Source organism: Adiantum capillus-veneris, chromosome 16, assembly GCF_014529385.1.
Source record: "Adiantum capillus-veneris isolate H3 chromosome 16, ASM1452938v2, whole genome shotgun sequence".
In the NCBI taxonomy this organism is placed as follows: Eukaryota; Viridiplantae; Streptophyta; class Polypodiopsida; order Polypodiales; family Pteridaceae; genus Adiantum; species Adiantum capillus-veneris.
Genome location: NC_140946.1, coordinates 126,528,009 through 126,554,183, shown reverse-complemented (window position 1 = coordinate 126,554,183; position 26,175 = coordinate 126,528,009). Strand labels below are relative to the sequence as shown.

Below are 26,175 nucleotides of genomic sequence, written 5' to 3'. Positions count from 1 at the left end.
TAACATAAAGTTTATTCTCTCTTAAAACTTGAAATATTACCTGGAGGTGTTGCTTGTGTTCCTCCAATGAATTAGAGTAGATGATAATATCATCAAAGAACACTCCAGTGAAGGTTCGATGAGGCCTGAACAGCTTCTCCATCAAGCGGTTGAATGTGGCTGGTGCATTGGTCAAGCCAAAAGGCATGACAATGTATTCATAAAGACCAAATGTAGTACGAAATGCGGTCTTTACAATGTCTTGATCAACTATCCTTATTTGATGATAGCCACTTTTTAGGTCAATCCTACTGAAGTAGGTCGATCCTTGTAGCTTATCAAATAGGTCTTCTACCCGTGGAACGGGAAACCTATTCTTGATAGTGATCCTATTTAGTGCTCTATAGTCGACACACATACGATATGTGCCGTCTTTCGTTTGCACTAATAGCACAGGTGAGCAAAATGGAGATGAGCTAGGCCTAACCATGCCCTTCTCAACTAACTCATGCACTTGCAGCATAATCTCCTCTTGTTGAGCTTGAGAAACTCTATAAGGAGGTTTGTTAGGCGGTGAACTTCCTGGGAGAAGTTCAATTGCATGGTCATCATTACCTCGTTTAGGAGGTAGCTCACAAGGGATGTCGTCAATAAAAACATCTTTAAACCCCTTGAGAAAATTGGATAACTCTAATTCTTTTTGGTTGCTTTTATTTTCTTTTGCTAAAGCATTAGGTTCATTTTGAGAATCTTTAACAAAAATCATGTACACGAAAATAGAGCTCTTTATTGACTTGTTGAAAGCTGGTGTATGTACAATGGGGATGGTGTTACCCATCTCCTTAGCATCTATATACATGTCTTTTTCCCTGAACTTAAAGGAGATTCTCCTTTTAGGAAATTTAACATCGGCAGCCAGGCGGTCAAATCATGGTGCCCCTAGGATTACATCCTCATGCTTGAGAGGAGAGATAAAGAAGTCCTCTTTGTCCACATAGCCTTGGACATGAAGCCTCAATTTCCCGATTAAGGGAGTGACTGAAGCTTCTTGCCCCTTGAAGGCACTGTCTGCGGGTAGGATATCTCCCATCTCGTAGGATTGTATGCCTAGCTTGGTGGCTAACTCCATAGATATGAAATTGTGAGTAGAACAAGGGTCAAAGAGAATAAAAGCATCATGTTTGTGCGCTCCTTGCCGCACTGTCGAAGCAAGGGACTTGCCGATACACCGTGTGCGAGCCACAAACGGCTCCAAGCACACAACAAGCCTAAACTAGCAAGCTCAAGGAAACAAAGGGTGTGTCACTCACCGCTCTACGCTCGCCTTCGTGGTGGATTCCTCGCCGCGATGAAGAAGAAGCTGCAGTCGTGCCGCGCTCAACCGCTTTGCCGCCGTCGTGCCTTCGTAATGCTCGATCGCACACACACTCTCCCTCTCTCTCTCTCTCTCACACACACACAAGGAGGTGAAGAAGAAGAAGATGGAGATGGAGCAAGAGCACTCTTCAATTGCACAAATGAGAGAATGAGTAAAAATTAGGTTTAGTTGGCTTTTATAGGAGCTCACCCCATTCACACTTGGGCGCCCATGCTTAACCAACTAATCCCTTGAATGTCCAAGTTAAAGTGCGCCTCTCATCGGCGATCACTCTACCTTTCCCTATTGGTCCGACAAGCCCGGTACCTGACTCTACCAAATACATAATACACGTCCGTCGTAGGTGATGGGGTGTCCGTGTGCCGTGAGGGTTAACAATGTTCTCTTACCTTTCCCCAAGCATGGCATAGAGGAGATCCTTTGTGGTGAATTTGGTGAGTCTCCTCCTCTTGGATTTCAACCAAAGAAGCTCTAGGAGGATCTTGGCGGTTGTTCTTTTGGGGACAAGCGCGGTACGCATGCCCTTGTTCGCCGCACTTGAAACACCGGTTATCCTTACGATAACGCTCAAGCTCTTCAGGAGAGAGTTTATTCTTTCCTTTGTAAACTCCCTTCTCTTTAGCTTTGTTGGAATTGCCCTTAGGAGACTTTTGGACATTTTCCTTCCCCTTAGGCTCATTGGAACCCTTGTTTTCCGGGGGCTTATTATTTCTTTTACCCCCCGTTTGGAAATTGATTCGAGAGGCCACCATAGTATGGTGTATTACCGCCGATATGGTACGTGGCCTTTGGGAGTTGACATACTCCGCCATTTCTTCGGTTAAGCCCGCACAAAATTGTTGCTTTTGCTCTACAAAATCCAACTTTTTGAAGACAGTGGCTTTGAGTTGTAGGTCCCAAAACTTGTCTACATATTTGTGGATGGATTCATTAGGAGAGAGCTTTAAGCTTCGCCATTGGGTGAGTACTTTGTCTTTGGCATCGGTGGCCAAAAACTGCTTCATAATGGAAGCTCTTAAAGCCTTCCATGTTCGTGGATCTTCACCGTTGGCTCGTAGGCTAGACCACCATTGTCTGGCGAACTTTTGAAAGTGCATAGCTACATGGCGTAGCTTAGAGGACTCCGTGAAGCCCTCATCTCCAAACGCCGCATCGAATTGCTGGATAAAGGCCAAGACATTGTCCGTAGCACCAAATGTGCCATCATAGGTAAGGAAAGAGATGCTCTTCCCTCCCTCTTTGAATTTCTTCAGCTTGGAAGACCTCTTCCATGCGGCATAGGATTTCCTATGGCCTCTTCTTTTTCATGGTTCAAAAGTTGCACCATCACTTTCTTCAGAAGGTGAAGAATTTGAAGAAGGTGGAGAAGAGGGTGACCTCTTTCTCGCCTTTTTCTTGTCTTGATCTTTGTCGTCTTCACCATAGCTTTCATAAGAGGAAGAGGATGAAGAAGATGGAGAAGAGGGTGTCCTCTTTCTCGCCTTTTTCTTCTCTTGCTTTTTATGATCCCTCTTTGAATTGTGGTGAGGAGAAGAATATGATGGTCTTCTCCACTTTGGTGGTGATGGAGAGCGTTTAGCCCGCCGTCTTCGTGGAGCCATCTCCGCTGAGGTGACGGGAGACTCACTTCTTTCTCGTTCCTTCGGTAGAGGCTCTTGAGTTCTCCTTTGGGAAGGAGATGCATCATCAAGAAGTAAATTCTTGAGACCTTCATAAGGATCCTCTTCTTCTTCCCGAATCGGAGAGAGACCTCTTTTGGTAGTCTCACAAGGAGGCTTCCTAGGTGTTCTCTCGTCATGGTGAATAGCTTGAAGAATCCCGTGAGCACGGAGTTGCCGTTGCACTTCAGTTTGGAGAGATGGATTTCCCATGGCTTGTTGAAGCCTAGAAACAAGATAGTTAACAAGCATTGAAGCATCATTAGTAGCTTGCTCATGAGCAAAATCAAAGTTATCAACATTAATTTCACTCTCTTTACTATTGTCAGCCATTCTAACAACTTTCAGGTGTAAACTTTTTAGGTATACTTTGGCACTTCAAGCCCTAGTTGCTACTCCTCTTTACCCCTTTAGAAAAAGCACTCAAGCTACTGTACCCGCGGCTCAAATACCATTAATTGCAAGGAATAGAAGAGAGGGTCTTTCAACACCAAAAGAGCACCGGCTCCTGTCAAGCTTCTAATAGCTCAATAGTGGTTAAGCCGTAGGCAAGCCCCGTAGGACTCCACTATTAAGACCATAGCTCTCAACGGTGATGTTCCGTTAACTGCACAAAGGCAGGCACACTGCAAGGCTAAAAAATCCCTATCTACTTACTCACATGCAATTAATAGTACCAACCATTTGTAGCTAGCTTGAGGACCTCCCTTCTTGAGCAAAAAAAAGAGAAACCTTGAGCTCTGATACCAATGTAGCATTTAATGGCCTAATAACTTATGTGTAGCGGAAATTAGCATGAACATAGTGGGCATTTCATTAGAATAGATTCCTAATGAGAATTACAAGAGTGCTTGGGTGGAGAGAGCAACAAAAAGCATAACACCTAGTTAGATAGCATCAACAATACTTTCAAAAGAGAGAGAAATTAAGCTATTGACAACAGTTGAAAACCGGATTTGCATGGAGCCGGTCCCCCCTCCAAAAGGCTTTGTATTATGGTTTCTCCCATCAAGAGAGACATTGTACAATACAATTCTTTGTGTTCCTTCAAGACTAGCTAGTGCAATGAAGATGGAAGATTCATACACCAAGCAAAACACTTAATCAAACACAACTTGAATTATCCCCGTTCTCAGACCCAAGACCTCACACACCTTCGAAGATGGTGAGAGCTAGCAGGGTATGAGAGTAGATTGAGAGGAAGAAGGAGTATCCTACAAGAAAGATGTACATCTCCTCACATAATCACTCATATTAGCATAGCTTAGCTTAGTAATTAACTTGGTAGAGGAGATGAGCATGCATTGAAGCTTGGCTCTTGGTTGGATTTGCATCCACATGCCAAGAGAGTGTTGATGTAGGCTTCTATCTCACAAGCTTGGAGTAGGTGATGATCTCTCCATTAAATCTTGGGAGGAGATAGAGTATTCTTCCTTCACACATGGTCTAGTGTGAGTGTGTGTGTGTGTCAATGCCAAGCAAAAATCAGCCCCCTCTCTCTCTTGGGCAAGCCCTTGTTGCTAATTTGGTCTGGCTTTTGCCTTATTGGACCTCCCCAAGTCAAGCCAATGGGTATTAAGCAGCATAAGTGATAGCCTTCTGACATGTTTCCCCCTTTCCCCTTTTGTGAGAGCTTTAGGTAATTAAATAATTAAACTAAACTCTCATTGGACCCCTTTGCCTCCTGGCCAATAGGAATCAGGCAAGCCATGGGGCTTCTGAATGCTCATTGGACCCTTTGGGAGACTGCCCAATAGTCTTCTAGGAGACTTAATTCTCATTGGTTTCTTTTATTAAATGTTTTTAAATTAATTAAACTACATTTACTCTAGCTTAATTCTCATTGGTCCACTTCAAGGGTCTTCCAATAGGAATTGGGCACACCTTGTGGGCATCTGGGCTAGGGAGCTGACATGTGTCCCTCATTCCCTTTGTGTAAAGGGAGCCTGTGTGTGTGTGTGGCTTTCTCTCTCATCCCCTACCTTTGGGGCTCGCCCCCTCCCATGTAGGGATGTGCAAAGACTTTTAGGGCACACACAAAGCATCCAATTTTCCCTAGGGTTGACCTTTGGACACAACCTTTGAATTTTGAAACCTTAGCATTTTGGAAGTATTAATGGGCTGAACCTTAGGGTCTTTTTAGCCCAGTGTTGCACATGGCTCTTTTGCAGATGGCCCCCCCTTTGGATCCCTATTTTCCCTCCTTTGGATCCATACTATGGCCGGTCTGCTAGCTTAACCAATATTCTAGCTTTTTCTCCCCTGGCACTTCCCCATATTAAATGATCAGTTTAATATGAGAAAATCATTTAGGAGAATTAGATATTGATTATTATGACACATCCTATACAAAATAGATTTATAATTGACCATCGATCTGGCACCACAATTCACTCAGTCCCATTACAATATTGTTACACGTGTAAAAAGCACACCGATGTTGTGGAAGATTCCCCTTACATGGATATTCTACCTGGAATGGTTGAGTCTGACAACGTGGACTGGGTCCACCTAGCGACAACCATAAATAATTGGGGAAATAGAGGCACAAATTGGGTAACACATGAGGGGGACAAAGTGCCACAACGCGTACCTTGAAATATGATACGAGCAATGCATGTAGCTTCTGATCACCTAGAAGATGAAGGCTTGTGGAGCCAGTAGCGTCTCAAAAGACAATAGCCCACACGATTTGGAGTCAAAATCATCAATTGAAATCGACTCTGAGGACAAAGAATCTGAGTTAAATATTGGTGCAAATGCGGGGACAAACCATTCAAGGCCCAGTGGTACCCTAGATGACAATCTACCCTAGAGAGTAGAAGACACGAGTAGTGATTCATCTAGCAACTTTGCACTAGAGACCGGCCATAATCAAAATGTGGGGACAAACCATTCAAGACCCAGTGGTACCCTAGATGAAAATCTACCCTAGAGAGTAGAAGACACGAATAGTGATTCATCTAGCAACTTTGCACTAGAGACCGGCCATAATCAAAAATTAGACAAGCAGAGTAAGCAATATAAGAGGCAAAGATATCAAGCGAATGTATGTTCTAGAATAAATGAAAATAAATCTACGGCAAAATAACTCAATTATATGGGCACATGTGATGCTTATCGGAAGTTGGTAGATAATTGGGGTGAATACCATGTGGTGCATCCTACAAGCCATTGACATTGCACAGTTTGTCATAAAATCTAATATCTAACCTACCCAAATGATTCTCTCATATGTTTAATGTGGGAGAATAAATGGGAACAAGGGTTAGAATATAGACATGTGCTTATAGATCTATCTCAACACGGGGCCACTGGTAAAGGGATCCAAATAAGAGATGGTATGTCAAAGATCAAGGCTAGCTAATGGAGATTAAAGACCTTAGGGTTAGCGTCATTAAAGATGTCCAAAGGTTAGTGTTAAAATTCCTTTGACATAGGCAAGCTAGGGTTGTGCTTGAAATGGAAACTTTGCCCAAGCTTGAGGTGCTTGTTGTGCTTGCTGACTAAGATGCTTGAGGTGCTTAATGGCTAAGGTGCTTGAGGGGTTAAGGTGTTCAAAAGTCAAAGCATATTCTTACTCATGAGGGGGCAAGCCCTCTTTGTAGGAGCTAGAGAGAGAACACACACACACTCACACAAGGCAAGCTTGGTACAAAGAAAGCAAGTAGGACACTTGTCAAGTTCCACTTCATGTTTCCCTCATAATGTGCCTAAAGCCTATTGGTTGGCCTCCCAAGGGGTCCAATGTTGTCTATGCATTTATCAGGTTCTCTTTTTCAAAGGGTAAAGGGGGACACTTGTCCCAAGCCTACCCTTGTTGCTTGATATGCACTAAGCATGTGATTGGCTAGCAGGCTTGAGGAGGTCCAATCAAGTGCAAGCTAGTGCTAGAAAAGGGGGTCGACCAAAGCAAGGAGGGGGCTAGCTTGGGGGTATACTCTCCCACCACACACACACACACACACACACACACACACACTCATTGTGTGAGTTGCAAAGTGCAAGAGCTCCATCTTCTTCTCCAAGCTTGTAGAGAAGTTGAGAGCCTACAGCAACACTCTTGGCTATGGAATGCAAATCCAACCAAGAGCCATGTTCCAATGCTTAAGCTTGCCATCTTCTCCATCTTCATTACTATGCTATTATGTATGCTAAGAAAGAAGAGTGATGATAAGTGAGGAACTATTTCTTTCTCCTATGAATGTTTCTTCTTCCTCTTCCCTAACCTCATTCCCTACTAGCTCTCTCCACCTTTGAAGGTGTTTGAGGCCTTAGGACTGATGTTGGAGATGGTTAATGCTTTTTACAAAGTCTATGTTATGCTTGCGAAGCATGAAGATTTCCATCTTCATTGCATCACCTAAGTCACAAGGAACACAAAGATTGTATTGTACCAAGCCTCTCTTGATGGGAGAATCTATAATACAAAACCTATTGGAGGGGAGACCGGCTCCACATAAATTCGGTCCTCAACTATTGTCAAGTTCTCTAAACTCTCTTTTGAAAAATTATTGTTCATGCCAAGTTAATTAAGTATTATGGTTAAGTTTCTATCGTTAAATAAGTTCACCCTCTATGTTGTCAAAGTAGTCTCACAAAAATGCTATCTCTAATTCTCTTAATTCCGCTATCCTCAAAGTTCATAGGCCATTTCCATGACATTCCTATCAAATGTAATGGTATCAAATGTTCATAACTCCTTTGTAGATGAGTAATCTGTGGATCAGGAACCTGAATTCCGAAACTCTATAAATCAAGAACCTTCAGTATCAAAACTTGTAATTAGGAGACTTGAAATTCAAGATCCTTGTCTTTGCAACCTGAATAACTCATATCCGCTAGTGGAAAATGGATTTCAGTCTTCAAAACTCCAAAAAACACTTCTCCATCAACACAAACACCTTTTGGACTGTCACTTGTGGACTACTCCTTCTCATCAAGTTACATTAAAAGCTGATTCATCACATCATCCTCATCATCACCACCAATTATGTCTTTATCTATCTTCACCTCTTTCACTTCCTTACACCAAAATTTGATGTTTGCCTCAATTTCAACCTTTTTAAGATTGATGTCCAAGGTTGGTACTTGGGTTTGCATGGGATATTGGTGGCTTCTCTGGCTCACCCGCACTTAAATTCCCTTCTTCTCCATCACCAATTCTTCTTTTTGGTAATTTTCCTTCTCCTCTTGCAAAGAGATGAGTGTTTTTGAGGTGAGGTTTGGGGATAGCTGGCAGTCCTCTTGGCTCCTTTGGCCCATGTGCTTCTCCTGGCTTCCTCCATCATCTTTTCCATTCCTTCTCCCTTGCTTTGAACAATATCTCCTTCTTGAACCAACACCTTCTCTTCAATGCTTTGTATATCTAGAGCTTTAATCTCATATTCAAGAACATCAAAATCAGGTTGAAAAACTTCAGTGCTGAAAAATCAAATTCAAGCTTTGAAACTATAGATGCCTGAAAAACTGTTGGTAACTAAAATCTGACAACTTGGAGTTGTTTTGGGTTGGAAATAGTAACAAGTTTTTGAAAACACCATGGAGAATCATCATCACTGAGGTAATCATCAAACTCATCTTCATACTAATCTGAAATACATTCACGTACATTCACATGTTTCATTGCATACTAAAATAACCTTCAAAAGGCTGCATAAAATTGTGTACTGCATAAAATGCATGCTTTCAGAAAATGAAAATTGTCTGCAGTAGCAAACTGTAATTGCATGAATTGAACTGCGACTCATTCTACAACAAACTACACAGAATCTGCAAAGGGGCTACGAGGAACTACACAAAGACTACACAAGAAAGATATTTGGATTGAAAGATAAGTTAGGTGCCCCTGATAGTACAAACTACAATTGTCTTCTTGTCCCTAAGAGTGTCTAGGTTAGTAATACATTGACCAATAGTCCCGAAAGTGGGTCCGCTATGATAGGAGTTGTTTGTTGGCCTTGCTGGTTTGCAGGTGGGGTCTCCTGTAGCCTGTGTTCAGGTCCTTGCAGTTCAATTCCTTCCTTCCCCTTGCTAAGAATTCTCTCCTTAATCTAAACCTTATGCCATATGAATGTTGTGGTACATTGAACCCTTGCCCTCACTCACTCATGCATTGATTCTTTCCTTTTGTCATAAGTATTGTACCAACACTTTCCTTTCATACAGGCTGTAACATGAAGGCAAATTGCAAGCACCAAAAGGTAAAAATGATGTAACTATCTTGTCAACAATTGAAATTTTGATATCTCCTGGTAGCTTTACAAAGAACTCCTGGGTCTTTTCTTTTTCAAACGCTCAAGGGCTAGCCATAGTCTTTTTTTTTTTTCAAACCAAAAACTGTTTGTACGTTTTAGTTTTTTTGCTTTTTTTCCTTTTTCTTTTTCAGTTTTATTATTTGATTCAAAGATTGCGGAATTTTAGAATTACAAAAATGCAGATTTACACAAATGCAACAAAAATTTAGATTTGTAGAAATACAATACCTAAGCACACAAATCTAAAGCAAAAACAATTTTGACAGAAAATTAAAAAAGACAGTGCCAGCTTCACTAGATTTACTTCCAGATCTGCAAAAACAACCACACAAACACAACCTTCCCAACCTTTCTTTGTAAAAAAAAGGAAATATTAACCTCAGCAATGTAGTATGCAGGCTACAGGTGGAGCTTGGCGCAGAGCATTTCCTCGATAGCGGCGCTAAAAATTTCTACTTCTAAGGATTTTCTATACGCCTTGAGCGAGCCGCAGGGCTACAAGCACACAACCTAACACATGCAAACAAGCTCTACGTCTATAGGCCGGTGTGTCACTCACCTCCTACAGTGCTACCGTCGAGGGACTCCGTGTGCACGTAGAGAAGAAGAAGGCACCGCGCCATCGTTCGTCCTTCTCCATGTCGTTGTACGTGCCGATGCTTGATTTCTCTCTCTCTCTCTCTCTCTCTCTCTCTCTCTCTCTCTCTCTCTCTCTCTCTCTCTCTCTCTCTCTCTCTCTCTCTCTCTCTCTCTCTCTCTCATATGAGGAGTAATAGTGTGCTAATCAATGCATGAGCCTACGCATCTCTTACATCCCAACGAGCTTCCTCAGCCATAGGCAAAACAGCTCTGGCAGCAGCAACACTGTCACCAACACCTACAACATCCTCAACATCGCCTACATCCTCAGAACCAGGACGTACATCAATTCCTGCACATTATTCCAGACGCCTTTAACACAAGGACATGCTGCATCATGTAAGCGCACATAGGGTAATTGTCCCCATCCAATCTATCCTCAGCAGCAAACATCTTGAACACATATGTGTTGTTGTCAGCCATGGCGAATGCCTGAACCTGATGTGAAAATTGCCCAAAAAGAGGAAAAACAAAGCAGGACCAACATGTGCTATATAGCACAACCAGTAGAGGGCTATAAAAGATTGACAAAATTTATGCACAAACTGACAAAATCGCATGTGCAGCACTGCCAGCATTGGAAACGAAGGCCAAAATGAGCCCGAATCAAAATGAGCAGACTTAGGTATACGAGCTTTCCCAAAGTATTTGTCAACATGCTGACGCTCACCAAAGCTCACAGAAATCGGAGAAAGTGAGTAAGCATGTGCTGGAGCTACTGGCGACTAAGCTCGAGAGAACGCAACCTGCTCTGATATCAATTGTTGGAATTAGGATTGCAAGGAGACACACAGCTTGGAGAAGACGAAGGAAGCTTAAGGCCCACAACAAAGAGTGTATTACTTAGTGTGCAATGGAAAGATAAGATAGCCCTAGAGTGATGGGCGTACATACAATGCACGCGAAAAAAAACCTCCTAGTGAGGGAAAAAATGCCCCAGCGGTCCTAAGTGTATTCACACACATCACTACCACATGTATATGGTAACAGTATTGAGGCGGTCCGGGGCGAGCAACAAGAAGAGCAACCTCTAGACACCCTTCAAGGCTCCCGTGCTGCTCAATGGGGCTGGGGCACAACACAACACAAACCAAAACAACAAACCCCCAGCCAAATCCCAACTACACAAGGGGCACCACCTAGTTTAAGAGCGAACTAGGACGCAAAAGAGGAGAATCGTTAGAGCAACCCACAAACAAGCAAGGAATTTACACTAACCCTAACACCAATGGAACACTCTCACACACTAAAACACGAGGGAGAGAGGGAGGGAGAGAGAGAGAGAGAGAGAGAGAGATGGTGCTCGGGCTGCTTTGAAACGTATCGGCAATGATCAAGCAAACACAACTATATATTTAAGAAAGAGAGAGAAAGGGGGAGGGGGTGCTTGTTGCATTAATACCTTCTTACAAATCTGTCATGACAAATCAAAGTGAGATTAGTATTTGTTCAACATAGCTTGCGTAAATTTCACCACAACATATCACAAGAAAAGCCACCCCAATCACTGTCTTAAGGCCAGGGGAGTCCTCTCCACCCTGTCGCCCTCTTACAGTATGTGGGATTTATGGCTAAATTGATGACAACACAAGAGACAAGCTATCAAGAACTTAACAAAAAACACCAAGACACTTACGCATCATTGTTGTCCATTACTTCATGTTGGAAGGGAGACAAAGTATCCAAGCTTAGTCCAAATCCACCCTCCTTGATTCAGCAAATGTTGGGCTTACACTAGTAGGAGAAATGATAGATTTCCTACTCTCAATTGAATGATCACTCTCTCTCTTACAATGGCATAGAGTTCCCTTGCTAATCCCCTATTACAACACATGCACATGCATAAGACAATGAGCTTCCACTCAAGAGCTCCTTCTAGAGAGGTTGAGCTTGGCTTCTCAAGCTATAGCATAGTGCTCTTGCTTATGGCTCCCCCTTTTTTGTGCTAGCTACACCCTCCTTTTATAGCAATTTTGAAGGCTAGGGTTACTCCTCTAACCATGGTTGGGTTAGATTTTCAGCAATTTATCTAATTTCTTTTGCTTGGAATTATCAAGAAGTTGGTGGGGAAAGAGAGAGGAGAGAATGGAGGTGATAGGACTTTTCATAGTGGGTTAGTGTTAGTAGAGTTAGTATTAATTTACAAATGGAATTGGATATTTACAATGGGAGTATCCATGTAGGATACAAATAAGGAAGAAAAACTCTTAAGAGGTAAGAAAAGGTGGATTTCTTACAAGGTTGATGCTCCAAGTGTCTTGAGTAGGGCCAATTTTGACGCTTTTTGACGGTCCACTAGCTTTGACGGTACATTTTTTCTCCACTCTTGACCTTCCTTGAGAGACAAGGTAATTGAAGCTGAGTAATCAACCACCATGATGCTGTCTTTTAAGAGAAGAGGCTGAATTTTGTGGTTTTTTTTATAGATATGGGTAATTTGGAGGAGGAAAAATGAGATTAGGTGGTCAATTTTGGAATGGAATTGTGTGTGAGAGGTATGAGTTCACCATGGTTTCTCTTATTCTTCAAGGTTGAGGAGAAGGTGAGTAGGGTGCAGAGAGGAGTGGTGAGAGAGGTAGGGATGATGAGTGGAGAAGTGTGTGTGAAAGAGGAAAATGATAAAGTGGAAGAGAGAGTGTGGCTGCATAGCATGGGAAAACTGGGGTCCACTAATAAAATCATAGCTCACAGCTCGTAGCTCAAAAAAATATGAAAATATTTGAGGCAAAAGTTCAGCCCACGAGCTACAACTTTTGTTTGTATCACCTTTTCAAATTCGGAGAGCAAGTGAACTTTAAAAATTTCAGCAAAACCGACCGTTTTTTTCCACTGCACAAGGTCCTTGTGGGGTCCTTCTTTGGATGATTCTTTTGAATACCTCCAAGAGTGAGCCCTCCATAGTGCATGTATGCATGCCACCTACCCTTGACCTTATTTGGTAGGTCTATAATTGAAGATATTGTTGAGATCATGATATAAGTGAATAGTACAACTAAGAAAATCAAATATTGAGGGGTTTAAAAAATATGTACATGTCAAATATAAATAATATAAGTGGAAAAAAAATATAAAGGGGTCAAAAGAAATCTCTCTCATTATGAGGCTACCATAAAAAGATAAATATTTTTGGTGTTCTAATTTTTTAGAAAAAAAACAAAATAGATGTAGGAAGGGAAAAATCACAATAGTGAAAAAATATACACATAAATAAAACTAGTTTTTTTGGATTTTTGTTGGGGTGGAGTTACACCAAATATAAGAGAAGCTTACATGAAAATATTTCTATATGGAATAAAGAGTATGAAAAATGGTAAGAAAAAATTGTGGTAATGGTGAGGCAATGTACAGAGCATAAATAACACACACCTAGGTAGAAATATTTAAATAAATACCAAAATAATTATGAAAAAATCTTTTATTTAGGCCCTATATACAAAGAAATATTTACATATGCATGGGCCATAATATACTTTTATTTTTTATTTTTATTTATTTTTTTTGGCTCAACTAGCCCAATGACTAGCTAATTGAGGGTTTTTTAAGAAGATATGGGAAAACTCCCGTGACTCACGCACGCCTATATACAGTGAAATGGTAGGGATAGCCACAGTGTTTGAGTGATTTTGATAGGGTGAGGTAACTCACTGTGGCAATTACAAAGAGCCGAAAAACGGCTATCATTAGCCCTCCCCCTGGATGATGGTATATTCATGTACCATCATAGAGCATCTTTTCCAAAGAGAGTGCTTCAGAGTCCTTGACGAGATCTTTATTGTTTGGCCCCTCAGAATTTTGGCTAGAGTTACACTCATGCTTCATGTAACAATACTTACATGAGACAGTGGCCTTTTGACAGATCTTTGGTAGATCCTTTGGTAGAAGGCGACTCAAATAGTGCTTCAAGCGATACCCGTTTACTTTCCTGGAGTGCTCTTTACCATTCAAGTCCATAAGCTGACAGTAACTTGAATTGAGAGCCTTCTTGACTATGTATGGCCCTTGCCATCTTGTTTCAAATTTGGCATCAAAACGATTATCGAGTCGATTGTCATACCTTAGCACAAGATCTCCTTCATTGATGCCTTTGTCCTTCAGTTTCTTGTCAAGCTTCTTCTTTGTCTGTGTGGCTTTCCTCTTATAGCACTCGTATGCTGCTTCTCTTTTCCACTCAAGCTCAGCTAAGGTAAGCAGTCGATCCATCCATACCTCTTAATCATCTTGTGCTCCTTTGCCATGAAGTCGCATTGTTGGAATGTTGAGCTCGATAGGCTGCAAAGCCTCTTGACCATAGACCAAGTGAAATGGTGTGAACTCCGTGGCTTCCCTATATGTGGTTCGATATGCCCACAAGGCACCATCCAAGAAGTCATCCCACAACTTTGTCTTGTTTTTCACCATCTTTCTAATGATGCCTGCAATGACACCATTAGCTTTTTCTACCAAACCATTTGATTGGGGATAGTAGGGTGTACTGTGACGATGTAGAATGTGAAGTTCTTCACAGACTTCTGTGAGCAATCCCTTTCTAAACCCTGGACCATTATCAGAAACAATCTCCAAAGGTGTGCCAAATCTACAACAAATGTGAGTGTAGACGAATTTGCTCACTGTCTTCTCATTTACCTTTGCCACACTTTGTGCTTCCACCCACCTTGTCATATAGTCTACAGCCACTAGAATGTAGAGTTTACCATTTTTTGTCCTAGGCAGAGGACCCATAGCATCAATGCCCCACTTTTCAAAGGGTCCATTTGCAAGCACGATTTGCCTTGGACCATAAACCAATCTTCTATTCCCATTTACGTAACAATTGTGATAACTTTTACACCAATGTTGGACATCCACATGCAGACTTGGCCAAACATACCCCGCAAGCAAAATCTTCTTCACAGTTAATTCTTGGGCAAAATGACCACCACATGCTTCTTCATGCAAACCTTTTAGAATGGCTGGAATTTCCTCAATAGTTGGTACTCTTCTGCATACTTGATCCCTCCCTCTTTGATAGAGGGAGCCTTCTAGGAAGAGATATGCGCTTGCCTTCTTCATGAGTCTCCTCTTCTGAGCCTTCGTGAAGTCTTGTGGAAACTCGCCCTCCAAAATGTAGCTAATAATGGGAGTCAATGACTCCAATCCCTGGTATCTCGGTTGCTTGACAGTTGCTGCCACCATGATGACCTGCACTTCTTTCTCAACACATGTAACTACTTGCTGTGCAAGTAAATCGGCATCTTCATTCTGTTTCCTAGGAATATGATATAGTTGCACTTCTTCAAATTGATTAAACAATCTACGAATGGCATGAACTTTTGTCCGTAAGCTTTCATTCTTGCATGCCCAAATGCCTAAAATCTGTTTAACAATGAGAAGTGCATCTCCCTTTACCATGAGGCGTTGTATCCCTTGGCCAATGCACATCTTCAAACCATGAATTAGTGTGTCGTATTCTGCTTCATTGTTGCTAGCTGAACTTGGTAGATTGAACTTCTCTTTCATGACCACCTCTCCACTTGGGTTGAGCAACACTAGCCCTCCCCCTGCTTTCCCTGTGGCTCGTCGAAAAGCTCCATCAAAGAATAAGGTAAAAGCATTGGGAATACTTTTTGGTGGTGGCAATGGTAGGGTCTTTACTTGAGGCACCTTAATTTCTTTCTCATGTACCCTATAAGTGAGAATCCCTGCCAATTGTGCACGCACACTATCTTCTACCTTGAAAGAGTATTGAAACTCTTGCAACTCCATAATCCACTTTGAGATCCTAGTACTAAGATTCATTTGAGATGACACCCAAGGGAACAAATTCTCTGCGGTGAGAATTACAAAAGGTTTTGGGAGCAAGTAGGATCTAAACTTCCTTATCGCAAACATGAGAGAAAGCATCATGAGTTCTGCCTCCGTGTAGCCTCTCTCCAAAGCATTCATGACCCTACTAGCAAAGTAGATGGGTTGCATCCTTGTACTGTGGGGATCTTGTTGTAGCAACACAGCACCAATTGTTTCCCTTCCAACACTAGAGCTAACAAAGAATGTGTACTCCCAACAAGGAGGCATGAGTGTTGGTAGCTCTGACAAAATGACTTTAATGTTACAAAAATACTCTTCAATCTCATCAGACCATGCAAATTCTACTTGTTGTGTTAACTTTTGCAAAGGATGAAGCAACTCCGAGGCTAAGTGAATGAAGCGTGACATATACTTCACCTTCTGAATGAAAGAGATGACCTCCTTAAGACTCTTCGGTGATGGGAGCTCAATAAGAGCCTTTGCCTTTGAAGGATCCACCTCAATGCCTTTATAGGAAACCTTGTGACCGAGCAAGATCACTTCATCCTCACCTATGTGGAACTTGTCGGGGTTGAGTTGACCTCCCATGTCATAAAGCTTCTTTAAACCTTCTTCTACCCTTTGTAGATGCAATGATTTTGAGCTATAAATGCAGAAATCATCAATGAACACCCTAATTGACTTTCCAAAGAATGCTTGAAACACCATGTTCATGAAACGTTGGAATGTTGCAGGAGCATTTGTCAGACCAAATGGCATGACTCTAAAAGCATAACAACCCCAAGGAGTGATAAAGGTTGTTTTCAATTGATCTTCCAATGCGATACCTATTTGAAAGTAGCCTGAATAGCCATCACACACAGTGTACTTCTCATGACCAGCTACCTCATTTAGTATCTCATCCTGAAATGGGAGGGGAAAGTGATCTCTTTTTGTTGCCTCATTGAGTGGACGGTAATCCACACACACCCTCCACTTTCTGTTTTTCTTAGGAGTGACAACAACGGGAGAGACCCACTTTGAATTCTCCACTGGATAAATGAAACCTGCTGCTAGAAGCTTTCTTACCTCCTTGAGTAAAGCCTGCTCCTTGATGACTCCTAGCCTTCGTAGCTTCTGAGCCTTAGGCGTGGCCTCTGGCTTCAACTCAATTTTGTGTTGAACAGCATCTACTCCACGCACATCGGTGTAGTCTTTAGCAAAAAGCCTAGGAAACTTCCTTAGCACACATTTGAACTCCTCTCTTTCATCCTTTGTAAGTGTTGTTGATAGCATACCTTCCAGCATCCCTTCATCTTGAACACCTTCGTTCTCTTGAGGACCTACCTCCTCCAAGCCTTGACAAGAGGTCTCTTGGTTGCTTGGCTTAAACCTTACCCCCATGACTTCGATGGAAGACTCCTCTTCAGTAATGCTGCTGCTACTTTCTTCTTCTGAAGTGCTATCGGTCCAACCTTCTTCCGTCTCACTTTGAGATGATTCTTCATGGAGCTCCTCTTGGCGTTGCTCCTTCATGTCAAAGACAACCTTCTTATGATTGTCATTCCTGCAAATTAATTTCCCACTCTCCCAATCCTGCAAAGCTCGCATTTTCATTAGCCATGGTCTTCCTAGGATAAATGGATAACCACTTCCCTTGGTCGACATAACATAAAAATCCACTGCCTTCTTAATGCCAAAGGCCTCCACAAAAACATTTTTACAAATGCCTACGCACCTAGCCTTGCTATTGTTTGCCATTTTCACTTTGATTTCAGGTGTCTCATGGATGTGCATGCCTAGTCTTTGCATGAGCCCTTCTGTCATGATGCAAATTTGTGCACCCCCATCCACTAGACCTTTCCTAACCAATCTTCTTTTTATGTAACAATCTAGCACAGGTGTAATATCCTCGTTCATTTCAGCATGTGCAATTTTTACAACAGGAAAACTCTCTTTTACCTTTCTCCTAGTGCTAACTGTCTTTGCTAAATCCCTCCTAACTTGTGGGCATAATGCAAGAAACTGAGGCCATGAGATATCAGGACCCTTACCTCGCATGTCTTCCAACAGGTTGTATGGAGCCATACCATGTCCAAGAGGGAAGTCTTGGAGATTGATACGACATCGAGTCCTCTTAGCTTCCTTGGTCTCCTTTGCCTTCTTGCCTTGTCCATGGTCACTCTGTGATGGGACACCCTCTTTCTCTTTACCTTTTCCTCGGCCACGCTTAATGCCATTTGCTTCCATGTCAACCTCATTTGAGTTTGTCACCTCTACCACATGCACATTTGGATCTGGAAAAGGTGGAACTCCTTCTACCCCTTGTGGAGGTGGTCTTGGTCCATTTGGCCTTTGTAGAAGCCTTGGTTGTTGACCAGCTCCTTCTCCTGCATTCATCACTGGGTAATTCATGTTAGGTCTCCCTGGCTCTCCACGGGGCCAAGGACAATTATACATCCCATGTCCAGACTCTCCGCAATTCCAACATTGCAAGACTCTCCTAGGTCGTGGATCTCGCTCTTCAGACTTCTTTGCTTGTCCCTTTGGACCTACAGCTTGTGCAAGGTGAATTGACAGGCTGCTTAAAGATTCGTTTAACTTCTCAATTACTTCCGTCGTTACCTCAGGAAGCTCTATCGATGTTGATGCTTGTGACTTACCTTTGGGTCTAAGACCTTCTATTGGAACCTCTCCCCTTAAGCACTTGAGTTTCCTATATTTCTCAGCAGCCCTAGTTTCAGCTGCATCAAAGGTAGCAGGTGCACCCGCCTCAACTTTTACCTTAAGGTCAGGAAAGAGTCCGGCTATGAACCTCTCCTTCTTTAGAAATTCTGCACCATCACCAGGGTTAGCAACATTTCGTATCCATAGAGCCCAAAGACGTAGAAACTCTTGCTTGTACAAGTAGTAGTCATCTAAGTCTTTTTGCTTATGAGAAACAATGTCTTGCCATAATTTTTGAGTGTTTTGGGGATCAAAGAAGTATTTCTTGAAACGATTCAAAACTTCTGTGTAATTCCCCTTAACTTCCTCAGGCAAAGAGTCAAACCAAATGCTAGCATCTTTCCTAAGGACCACCTCAAACATTTCTACACGTTCTTGATCAGTTATTATCCTCTTGATACGGCAAGACATCTTGAAATTCGCTAAAAATAATTCTGCATCCTCTCCAGGCTCTCCAAAGAAAAGAGAATACCCAGACATTTGGCGTTGGCTTTCCATTGAATTGATTTCAAAGTGACACCCGTTTTTGTTTTTCTTTCTTAAAAAGATTTACACAATAATGTTTTCTAGCTTGCAATCTATTCTACATCAAAATAAAGATATTCACATGAAACGACCTATGATAATCAATAAGAGGTAGGATGACAGGGTTTGGTGATGCGAGAATTTCTCCTACTCTTTGGGCACCAAACATGAATACCATACGTTGTTGAAAATGGATTTTCCTACTAATTGCAATGTTTATTCTAATGTGTGGAGTGAAATGGAAGGGGAAAACCTCTATTCCTGGGCCATTATCCATGGTCTATGCATGACCTAATGCTTAAAACAAAACAAAAATATAGATGTCCAAACTAAGGTCGTACCTAATGAGAGGCAAAATAAAAGGATTTACTGAAGCGTTTATCTCGGCCAACCTAAGAGGACCTAAAATTCTACGAATGACACATTGAAATTGCAACTTCGTACTAACAATTATGTGTACCTTTTGCCTTGCAATGGGAATGAAGGGATCATACAAATTTTCATGATTCATTCAAACTACTTGACTATGCTAAAGGTTGATTCTACACAAAAATACACAAACCGTTCCTCAGTGGGGGCACCAATTTGAGGCGGTCCGGGGCGGGCAACAAGAAGAGCAACCTCTAGACACCCTTCAAGGCTCCCGTGCTGCTCAATGGGGCTGGGGCACAACACAACACAAACCAAAACAACAAACCCCCAGCCAAATCCCAACTACACAAGGGGCACCACCTAGTTTAAGAGCGAACTAGGACGCAAAAGAGGAGAATCGTTAGAGCAACCCACAAACAAGCAAGGAATTTACACTAACCCTAACACCAATGGAACACTCTCACACACTAAAACACGAGGGGGAGAGAGAGAGAGAGAGAGAGAGAGAGAGAGAGAGAGGGAGATGGTGCTCGGGCTGCTTTGAAACGTATCGGCAATGATCAAGCAAACACAACTATATATTTAAGAAAGAGAGAGAAAGGGGGAGGGGGTGCTTGTTGCATTAATACCTTCTTACAAATCTGTCATGACAAATCAAAGTGAGATTAGTATTTGTTCAACATAGCTTGCGTAAATTTCACCACAACATATCACAAGAAAAGCCACCCCAATCACTGTCTTAAGGCCAGGGGAGTCCTCTCCACCCTGTCGCCCTCTTACAGTATGTGGGATTTATGGCTAAATTGATGACAACACTAGAGACAAGCTATCAAGAACTTAACAAAAAACACCAAGACACTTACGCATCATTGTTGTCCATTACTTCACGTTGGAAGGGAGACAAAGTATCCAAGCTTAGTCCAAATCCACCCTCCTTGATTCAGCAAATGTTGGGCTTACACTAGTAGGAGAAATGATAGATTTTCTACTCTCAATTGAATGATCACTCTCTCTCTTACAATGGCATAGAGTTCCCTTGCTAATCCCCTATTACAACACATGCACATGCATAAGACAATGAGCTTCCACTCAAGAGCTCCATCTAGAGAGGTTGAGCTTGGCTTCTCAAGCTATAGCATAGTGCTCTTGCTTATGGCTCCCCCTTTTTTGTGCTAGCTACACCCTCCTTTTATAGCAATTTTGAAGGCTAGGGTTACTCCTCTAACCATGGTTGGGTTAGATTTTCAGCAATTTATCTAATTTCTTTTGCTTGGAATTATCAAGAAGTTGGTGGGGAAAGAGAGAGGAGAGAAATGGAGGTGATAGTACTTTTCATAGTGGGTTAGTGTTAGTAGAGTTAGTATTAATTTACAAATGGAATTGGATATTTACAATGGGAGTATCCATGTAAGATACAAATAAGGAAGAAAAACTCTTAAGAGGTAAGAAAAGGTTGATGCTCCAAGTGTCTTGAGTAGGGCCAATTTTGACGCTTTTTGACGGTCCACTAGCTTTGACGGTACATTTTTTCTCCACTCTTGACCTTCCTTGAGAGACAAGGTAATTGAAGCTGAGTAATCAACCACCATGATGCTGTCTTTTAAGAGAAGAGGCTGAATTTTGTGGTTTTTTTTATAGATATGGGTAATTTGGAGGAGGAAAAATGAGACTAGGTGGTCAATTTTGGAATGGAATTGTGTGTGGAAGGTATGAGTTCACCATGGTTTCTCTTATTCTTCAAGGTTGAGGAGAAGGTGAGTAGGGTGCAGAGAGGAGTGGTGAGAGAGGTGGGGATGATGAGTGGAGAAGTGTGTGTGAAAGAGGAAAATGATAAAGTGGAAGAGAGAGTGTGGCTGCATAGCATGGGAAAACTGGGGTCCACTAATAAAATCATAGCTCACAGCTCGTAGCTCAAAAAAATATGAAAAAATTTGAGGCAAAAGTTCAGCCCACGAGCTACAACTTTTGTTTGTATCACCTTTTCAAATTCGGAGAGCAAGTGAACTTTAAAAATTCAACAAAACCGACCGTTTTTTTCCACTGCGCAAGGTCCTTGTGGGGTCCTTCTTTGGATGATTCTTTTGAATACCTCCAAGAGTGAGCCCTCCATAGTGCATGTATGCATGCCACCTACCCTTGACCTTATTTGGTAGGTCTATAATTAAAGATATTGTTGAGATCATGATATAAGTGAATAGTACAACTAAGAAAATCAAATATTGAAGGGTCTAAAAAATATGTACATGTCAAATATAAATAATATAAGTGGAAAAAAAATATAAAGGGGTCAAAAGAAATCTCTCTCATTATGAGGCTACCATAAAAAAATAAATATTTTTGGTGTTCTAATTTTTTAGAAAAAAAACAAAATAGATGTAGGAAGGGAAAAATCACAATAGTGAAAAAATATACACATAAATAAAACTAGTTTTTTTGGATTTTTGTTGGGGAGGAGTTACACCAAATATAAGAGAAGCTTACATGAAAATATTTCTATATGAAATAAAGAGTATGAAAAATGGTAAGAAAAAATTGTGGTAATGGTGAGGCAATGTACAGAGCATAAATAACACACACGTAGGTAGAAATATTTAAATAAATACCAAAATAATTATGAAAAAATCTTTTATTTAGGCCCTATATACAAAAAAATATTTACATACGCATGGGCCATAATATACTTTTATTTTATTTTTTTATTTTTTTTTTTGGCTCAACTAGCCCAATGACTAGCTAATTGAGGGTTTTTTAAGAAGATATGGGAAAAGTCCCGTGACTCACGCACGCCTATGTACAGTGAAATGGTAGGGATAGCCACAGTGTTTGGGTGATTTTGGTAGGGTGAGGTAACTCACTGTGGCAATTACAAAGAGCCGAAAAACGGCTATCAGTATATAGAAAATGGTGCCTCTTTGCTATTGCTACAAAGCATAAGCGAGATCCTCTAAGCACTCCCAAGTCTTTACAATGGCAAGGCAAAAAATTTACAGAGCATGAAAGCTCTTCCTATTCCTTCATAATGCAATGGAATGCAGCTCTTAAGGGGAGATTCATTAGACCTTAAACTCTAAGGCTAAAATTATATTTGACCCCTCTTAATTTCGGATCACATAAGTCATAGGGGTTATTTCAAGCACATTCAAAAATCTCTTCCTCACTGTTCTGCCTCTTTTAGTTTGCATGCTTGTCGGATGGTATGTTGTTGCGACATTTGTGCATGTTATCAAGAGGCAACGAGAGAGCAATGATGCTTGATTTCACCCTTGTTGCATACATCTTGGAGAGATTTGATGGTAATGAATAGCTTACTCTTAGTGATTGTTTGAAATTGAAGAGGTATCGGTCATGTGATTAATTATAGCATCAATTTTTTTTTCAACCAATCAAGTCACGAATCAAACCACTCCCAACTCCATTGTCAAGTTCCTTCGAACGTTCTTAACACAACAAAAGCCCTTCACTTGTCTTGTTTTCTAAGCATCTACAAGCTACTCTAACTTTGTGCAACTTTTATGGACAATCAAAAAACATTGGAAGGTAATAGCAATTTCACTTGTGGTGAATGATGGCTAAAAGTGTGATGTTCAAAGTTACATTTACAAAAGCAGTTTTTTATTGTATTTTGGGAAAAACCTTGTAAGTTTTTTTCAAGAAAAACACGCTGTTTTATTACCTCATAGGATGTAGAAATAGGGGCTTTTTTAACCCTTTGAACATATGTGATATAGGTGATTTGTTTATTGGTGAGAATTCCGAGGGCGGGCTCAACTACACATGCTATCATCTATGTTTCTATGTATCTATAATGCGGGAGAAGATTCATGCTACCGTGTGGCAGCCCACCCTTCATCTTAGAGAATTGTTAAGAGGGCTACCCTACAGACCCACTAAAAAGGCATCTAAGAAAAGGCACCTCTAAAATTTGAAGGGCCCATTCCAAAATTTGTATCGGTGCTCGTTTGCCCCCTGAAACCAATTGTCTATCAAAAGATGACCTCATATTGAGCGATGTGAAGAAGTGTAAATTGGAAAGTAGTAGTCCTTGAGGTGATTCATGTCTCAAATATCACTCGGGGTGCAACATGGGTAGGCTAGGAAGTGCTCTACTATTTTCAACAATATGTGGAGCCAAGAATTCTCTTCAATTGCAATTCACCTATGTGTTTGTTTTAAAGGCATGGGGTATGATGCAAGACGTTGGCATGGAAAACAAATTGATAATGAGATTTAGAATCAAGGGCTATTGGAAGACCTCATTTGCTTGGCAGAACTTTGATTGGCATGTGTGCAACATGCGATTGCATGTGCTTGCAACTTGCAATCAGGTGGCATTAAGTAAGACATTGACACAGGCAAACAAAATTTGAGAGCGTGGAGGAATCTCTCTAGATGCAATTGCAGGTGATTGCAAGTGTTATCAGGTGGCATTAAATAAGACATTGATGCAAGCAAGCTAACGCAGAGATGGAATTGTTAGTAAGGCTATTGAAAAAACATCATCTTGCGGAGGAGCACTACATAGAGTACTTTTGAAAGCACAAGAAGTTCTTGAGAAGCTTTCTATCTAGGCAGTAGAATGTCTTCTGTTGGAATGCAGTTATTGCAATGTCTCACCGGGCAATGCGAAGAGGGTCACTTTCGAAAGCATAATACAAAGCTACATGTCTAGTTGTTGGCTTTGGGAGTGCACTCATCTCAAAGTTTTGTCAAGAACATCACATGGAGAATGAGAAATCAATTGGTGCACAAAGTGGGTGAAACACAATGATAATGGAAGAGTAATGCTTAGGGACCGATGCAGTACTACAGGCTTGCTTTTGTTGTATGGAGGTGTTAACAGAGGTTATACCAACATTGCGAGTGAACAAAATGAAAATGTGCCTAGGATGGTGGTGTGTGACAAGGATGAGACTCAACAAGAGAGTTATAAAGTAGCCAATTTAATGTGTACACGACGTCAAGGAAGCCAGTGGAAATGAGCTCGGACCACCAACTCATACAGTCATCAATTAAGTTGTGGCTAATGCAAAATGGGCACTTGCATTTCCTACAGTTATCAACGACATTCATGTTCAGCATGTGGCTGGTGGAATCACCTATTCCTCCAGCAAGTATCAAATGTGGAGTCTGTGGTCTGTTACATCCTTGCAGGCAGGCAAGAAAGCAATAATGTTGGGATGCTATAGTTGAACACATGCAACAGAGGTGAATGTAGGCAGCATTTTGGCTTGTCTTATCACTTTAAGTAGCTCTCAGTCTCTCACTCAATTCTGGATTCGAATAATCTCTCTTTCGCCATGGTGGTACTGCCGCAAGAGGAAGCGGAAGTTGCACTCGTCGCTACAAAATGAGCCAGGAGCAACGTGCACGCCATTCATTATCTATCATTGCGCATCTAAAGCCTGTAGCAAGTACTAGCCAGGTGCTGCATGTATACGATGAATTGGGTAACCCCTCATATTGAATGGATATATTTAGTATTATTTACAAAGTACACTAACCGCAAAGGATAATTCTGCAGAGACACGCTCCAGTTATTGATGATTCACCACCGTTCCACTAGACTGCTTATGTAGCATAAACAAAGTCCCCACTGCCCCCAGCTTCAGGATCAAATTCCATTTCTTCCAAATCAATGGGCATCTCCTCAAAACTGTTAGCTGCCCCTGCTCCAGGTTCTTTGGCTTCATTCACTATGCGCATTATATCTTCCACACTCTGTTCTGCAACTTTCACATCCCCCTCATGATCAGCAGGCAATGGCTCCTCAAGCTCTCGTCGTAAACTTCTCAAAAACCAAGGATCACTCTTTATATCAGCAATGCTTATTCGCTGCCAGACACCATGAATGCTTGTGTTATATCATAATCTGCTAGAATGTTTGGTCTGTATCAGATTATTGGAAAGAAAGAAAGAAACATAAAATTCACCTTCGCTGGATTTGCCACAAAAATTCTTGAAAGAAGATAGCGACACGGGGTCGATATATGGATAAAATCTGGAATCGTATATTGAGCATTCAGAATCCTCTGCTTGTATCAAAGATGATGCCAGTCAAAGCGAAAACCTTTCAAACCAGGTAACGGCAACAACGATCAAGGGCAAAGCACCATACACTGATAGTTTTCCGGAAGTTCTTTGGATCCTGAGGATCTTCAAAGGGGTAAGCACCAACTAGCATGACATAAAGGGTGACCCCACAGGACCAAACGTCTGCAATCTGTAGCCACAAATGTTGAAGCAATTCTCTTTCAAGACTAGCCTCCAGGGAGGGTGAACACTTCTCTTTATGGCTAGACAATCGATCTTCAAAATGTCAAGAATTGCAGATTATGTGAAAATAAGGAAAAGAAGAGGACTTTTGAAAGGGTGCAACTTTCAGAGACAGCTCCTTAGACTGACACAAGTTATAACTTACAATGATAAAAGTTACAGTCATTGACATCAACAAGGTGAGTAAATCTTATAAAGAATTTATGGCCATTGCAAGCATGCATGATGAAATTAAGGAAATATAACTAGACATAAAAATAATCTGCTTCATTCAGACTCTTCCAAATTACCATTCGAATTCAAGTTGATTGAATTCGCTGAGAAAAGAAAGAAAGATCTTTTTACGTCTATTGGAGGGCGAAGTCAGCTTATGAGACAAATCAAATTTATATGGGGGTGTGTCCTCCATCTATTGGAAAAGGACACAAGTACAAAAGTAACAAAATGTGGTACTGTGGTAGGGGGGGATACATGAAAGGCTAGGATACAATTTACATGGTGTATGGAAGGGAGGAGTTTTTTTTTTTGGTGGGGGGTTTTTTTTTTTTTGGGGGGGGGGGGGGGGTGGGGGGGAACGCAGGAAAGTATACTCATGAAGTGCATC

The 26,175-nt window shown here is 41.4% G+C and overlaps 1 protein-coding gene across 6 annotated transcripts in view; it reads right to left on the bottom strand.

Annotated features, from left to right (window-relative positions):
• Positions 1-24,206: 24,206 nt before the first annotated feature.
• The window catches only part of LOC147439831 (serine/threonine-protein kinase SRK2A-like), a 63,593-nt gene continuing 61,624 nt past the window's right edge, over positions 24,207-26,175 (bottom strand). For 4 of the 6 annotated variants that reach the window (XM_086485573.1, XM_086485571.1, XM_086485574.1 and 1 more), the window contains 3 exons: positions 25,414-25,518; positions 25,229-25,327; positions 24,733-25,130 (listed from right to left, as the gene is read on the bottom strand). In XM_086485573.1, the coding sequence (XP_086341699.1) occupies positions 24,867-25,130; positions 25,229-25,327; positions 25,414-25,518 (468 nt within the window). In that variant the 3' untranslated portion in view covers positions 24,733-24,866. The other 2 variants (XR_015184648.1, XM_086485575.1) reach the window with 2 other exon arrangements.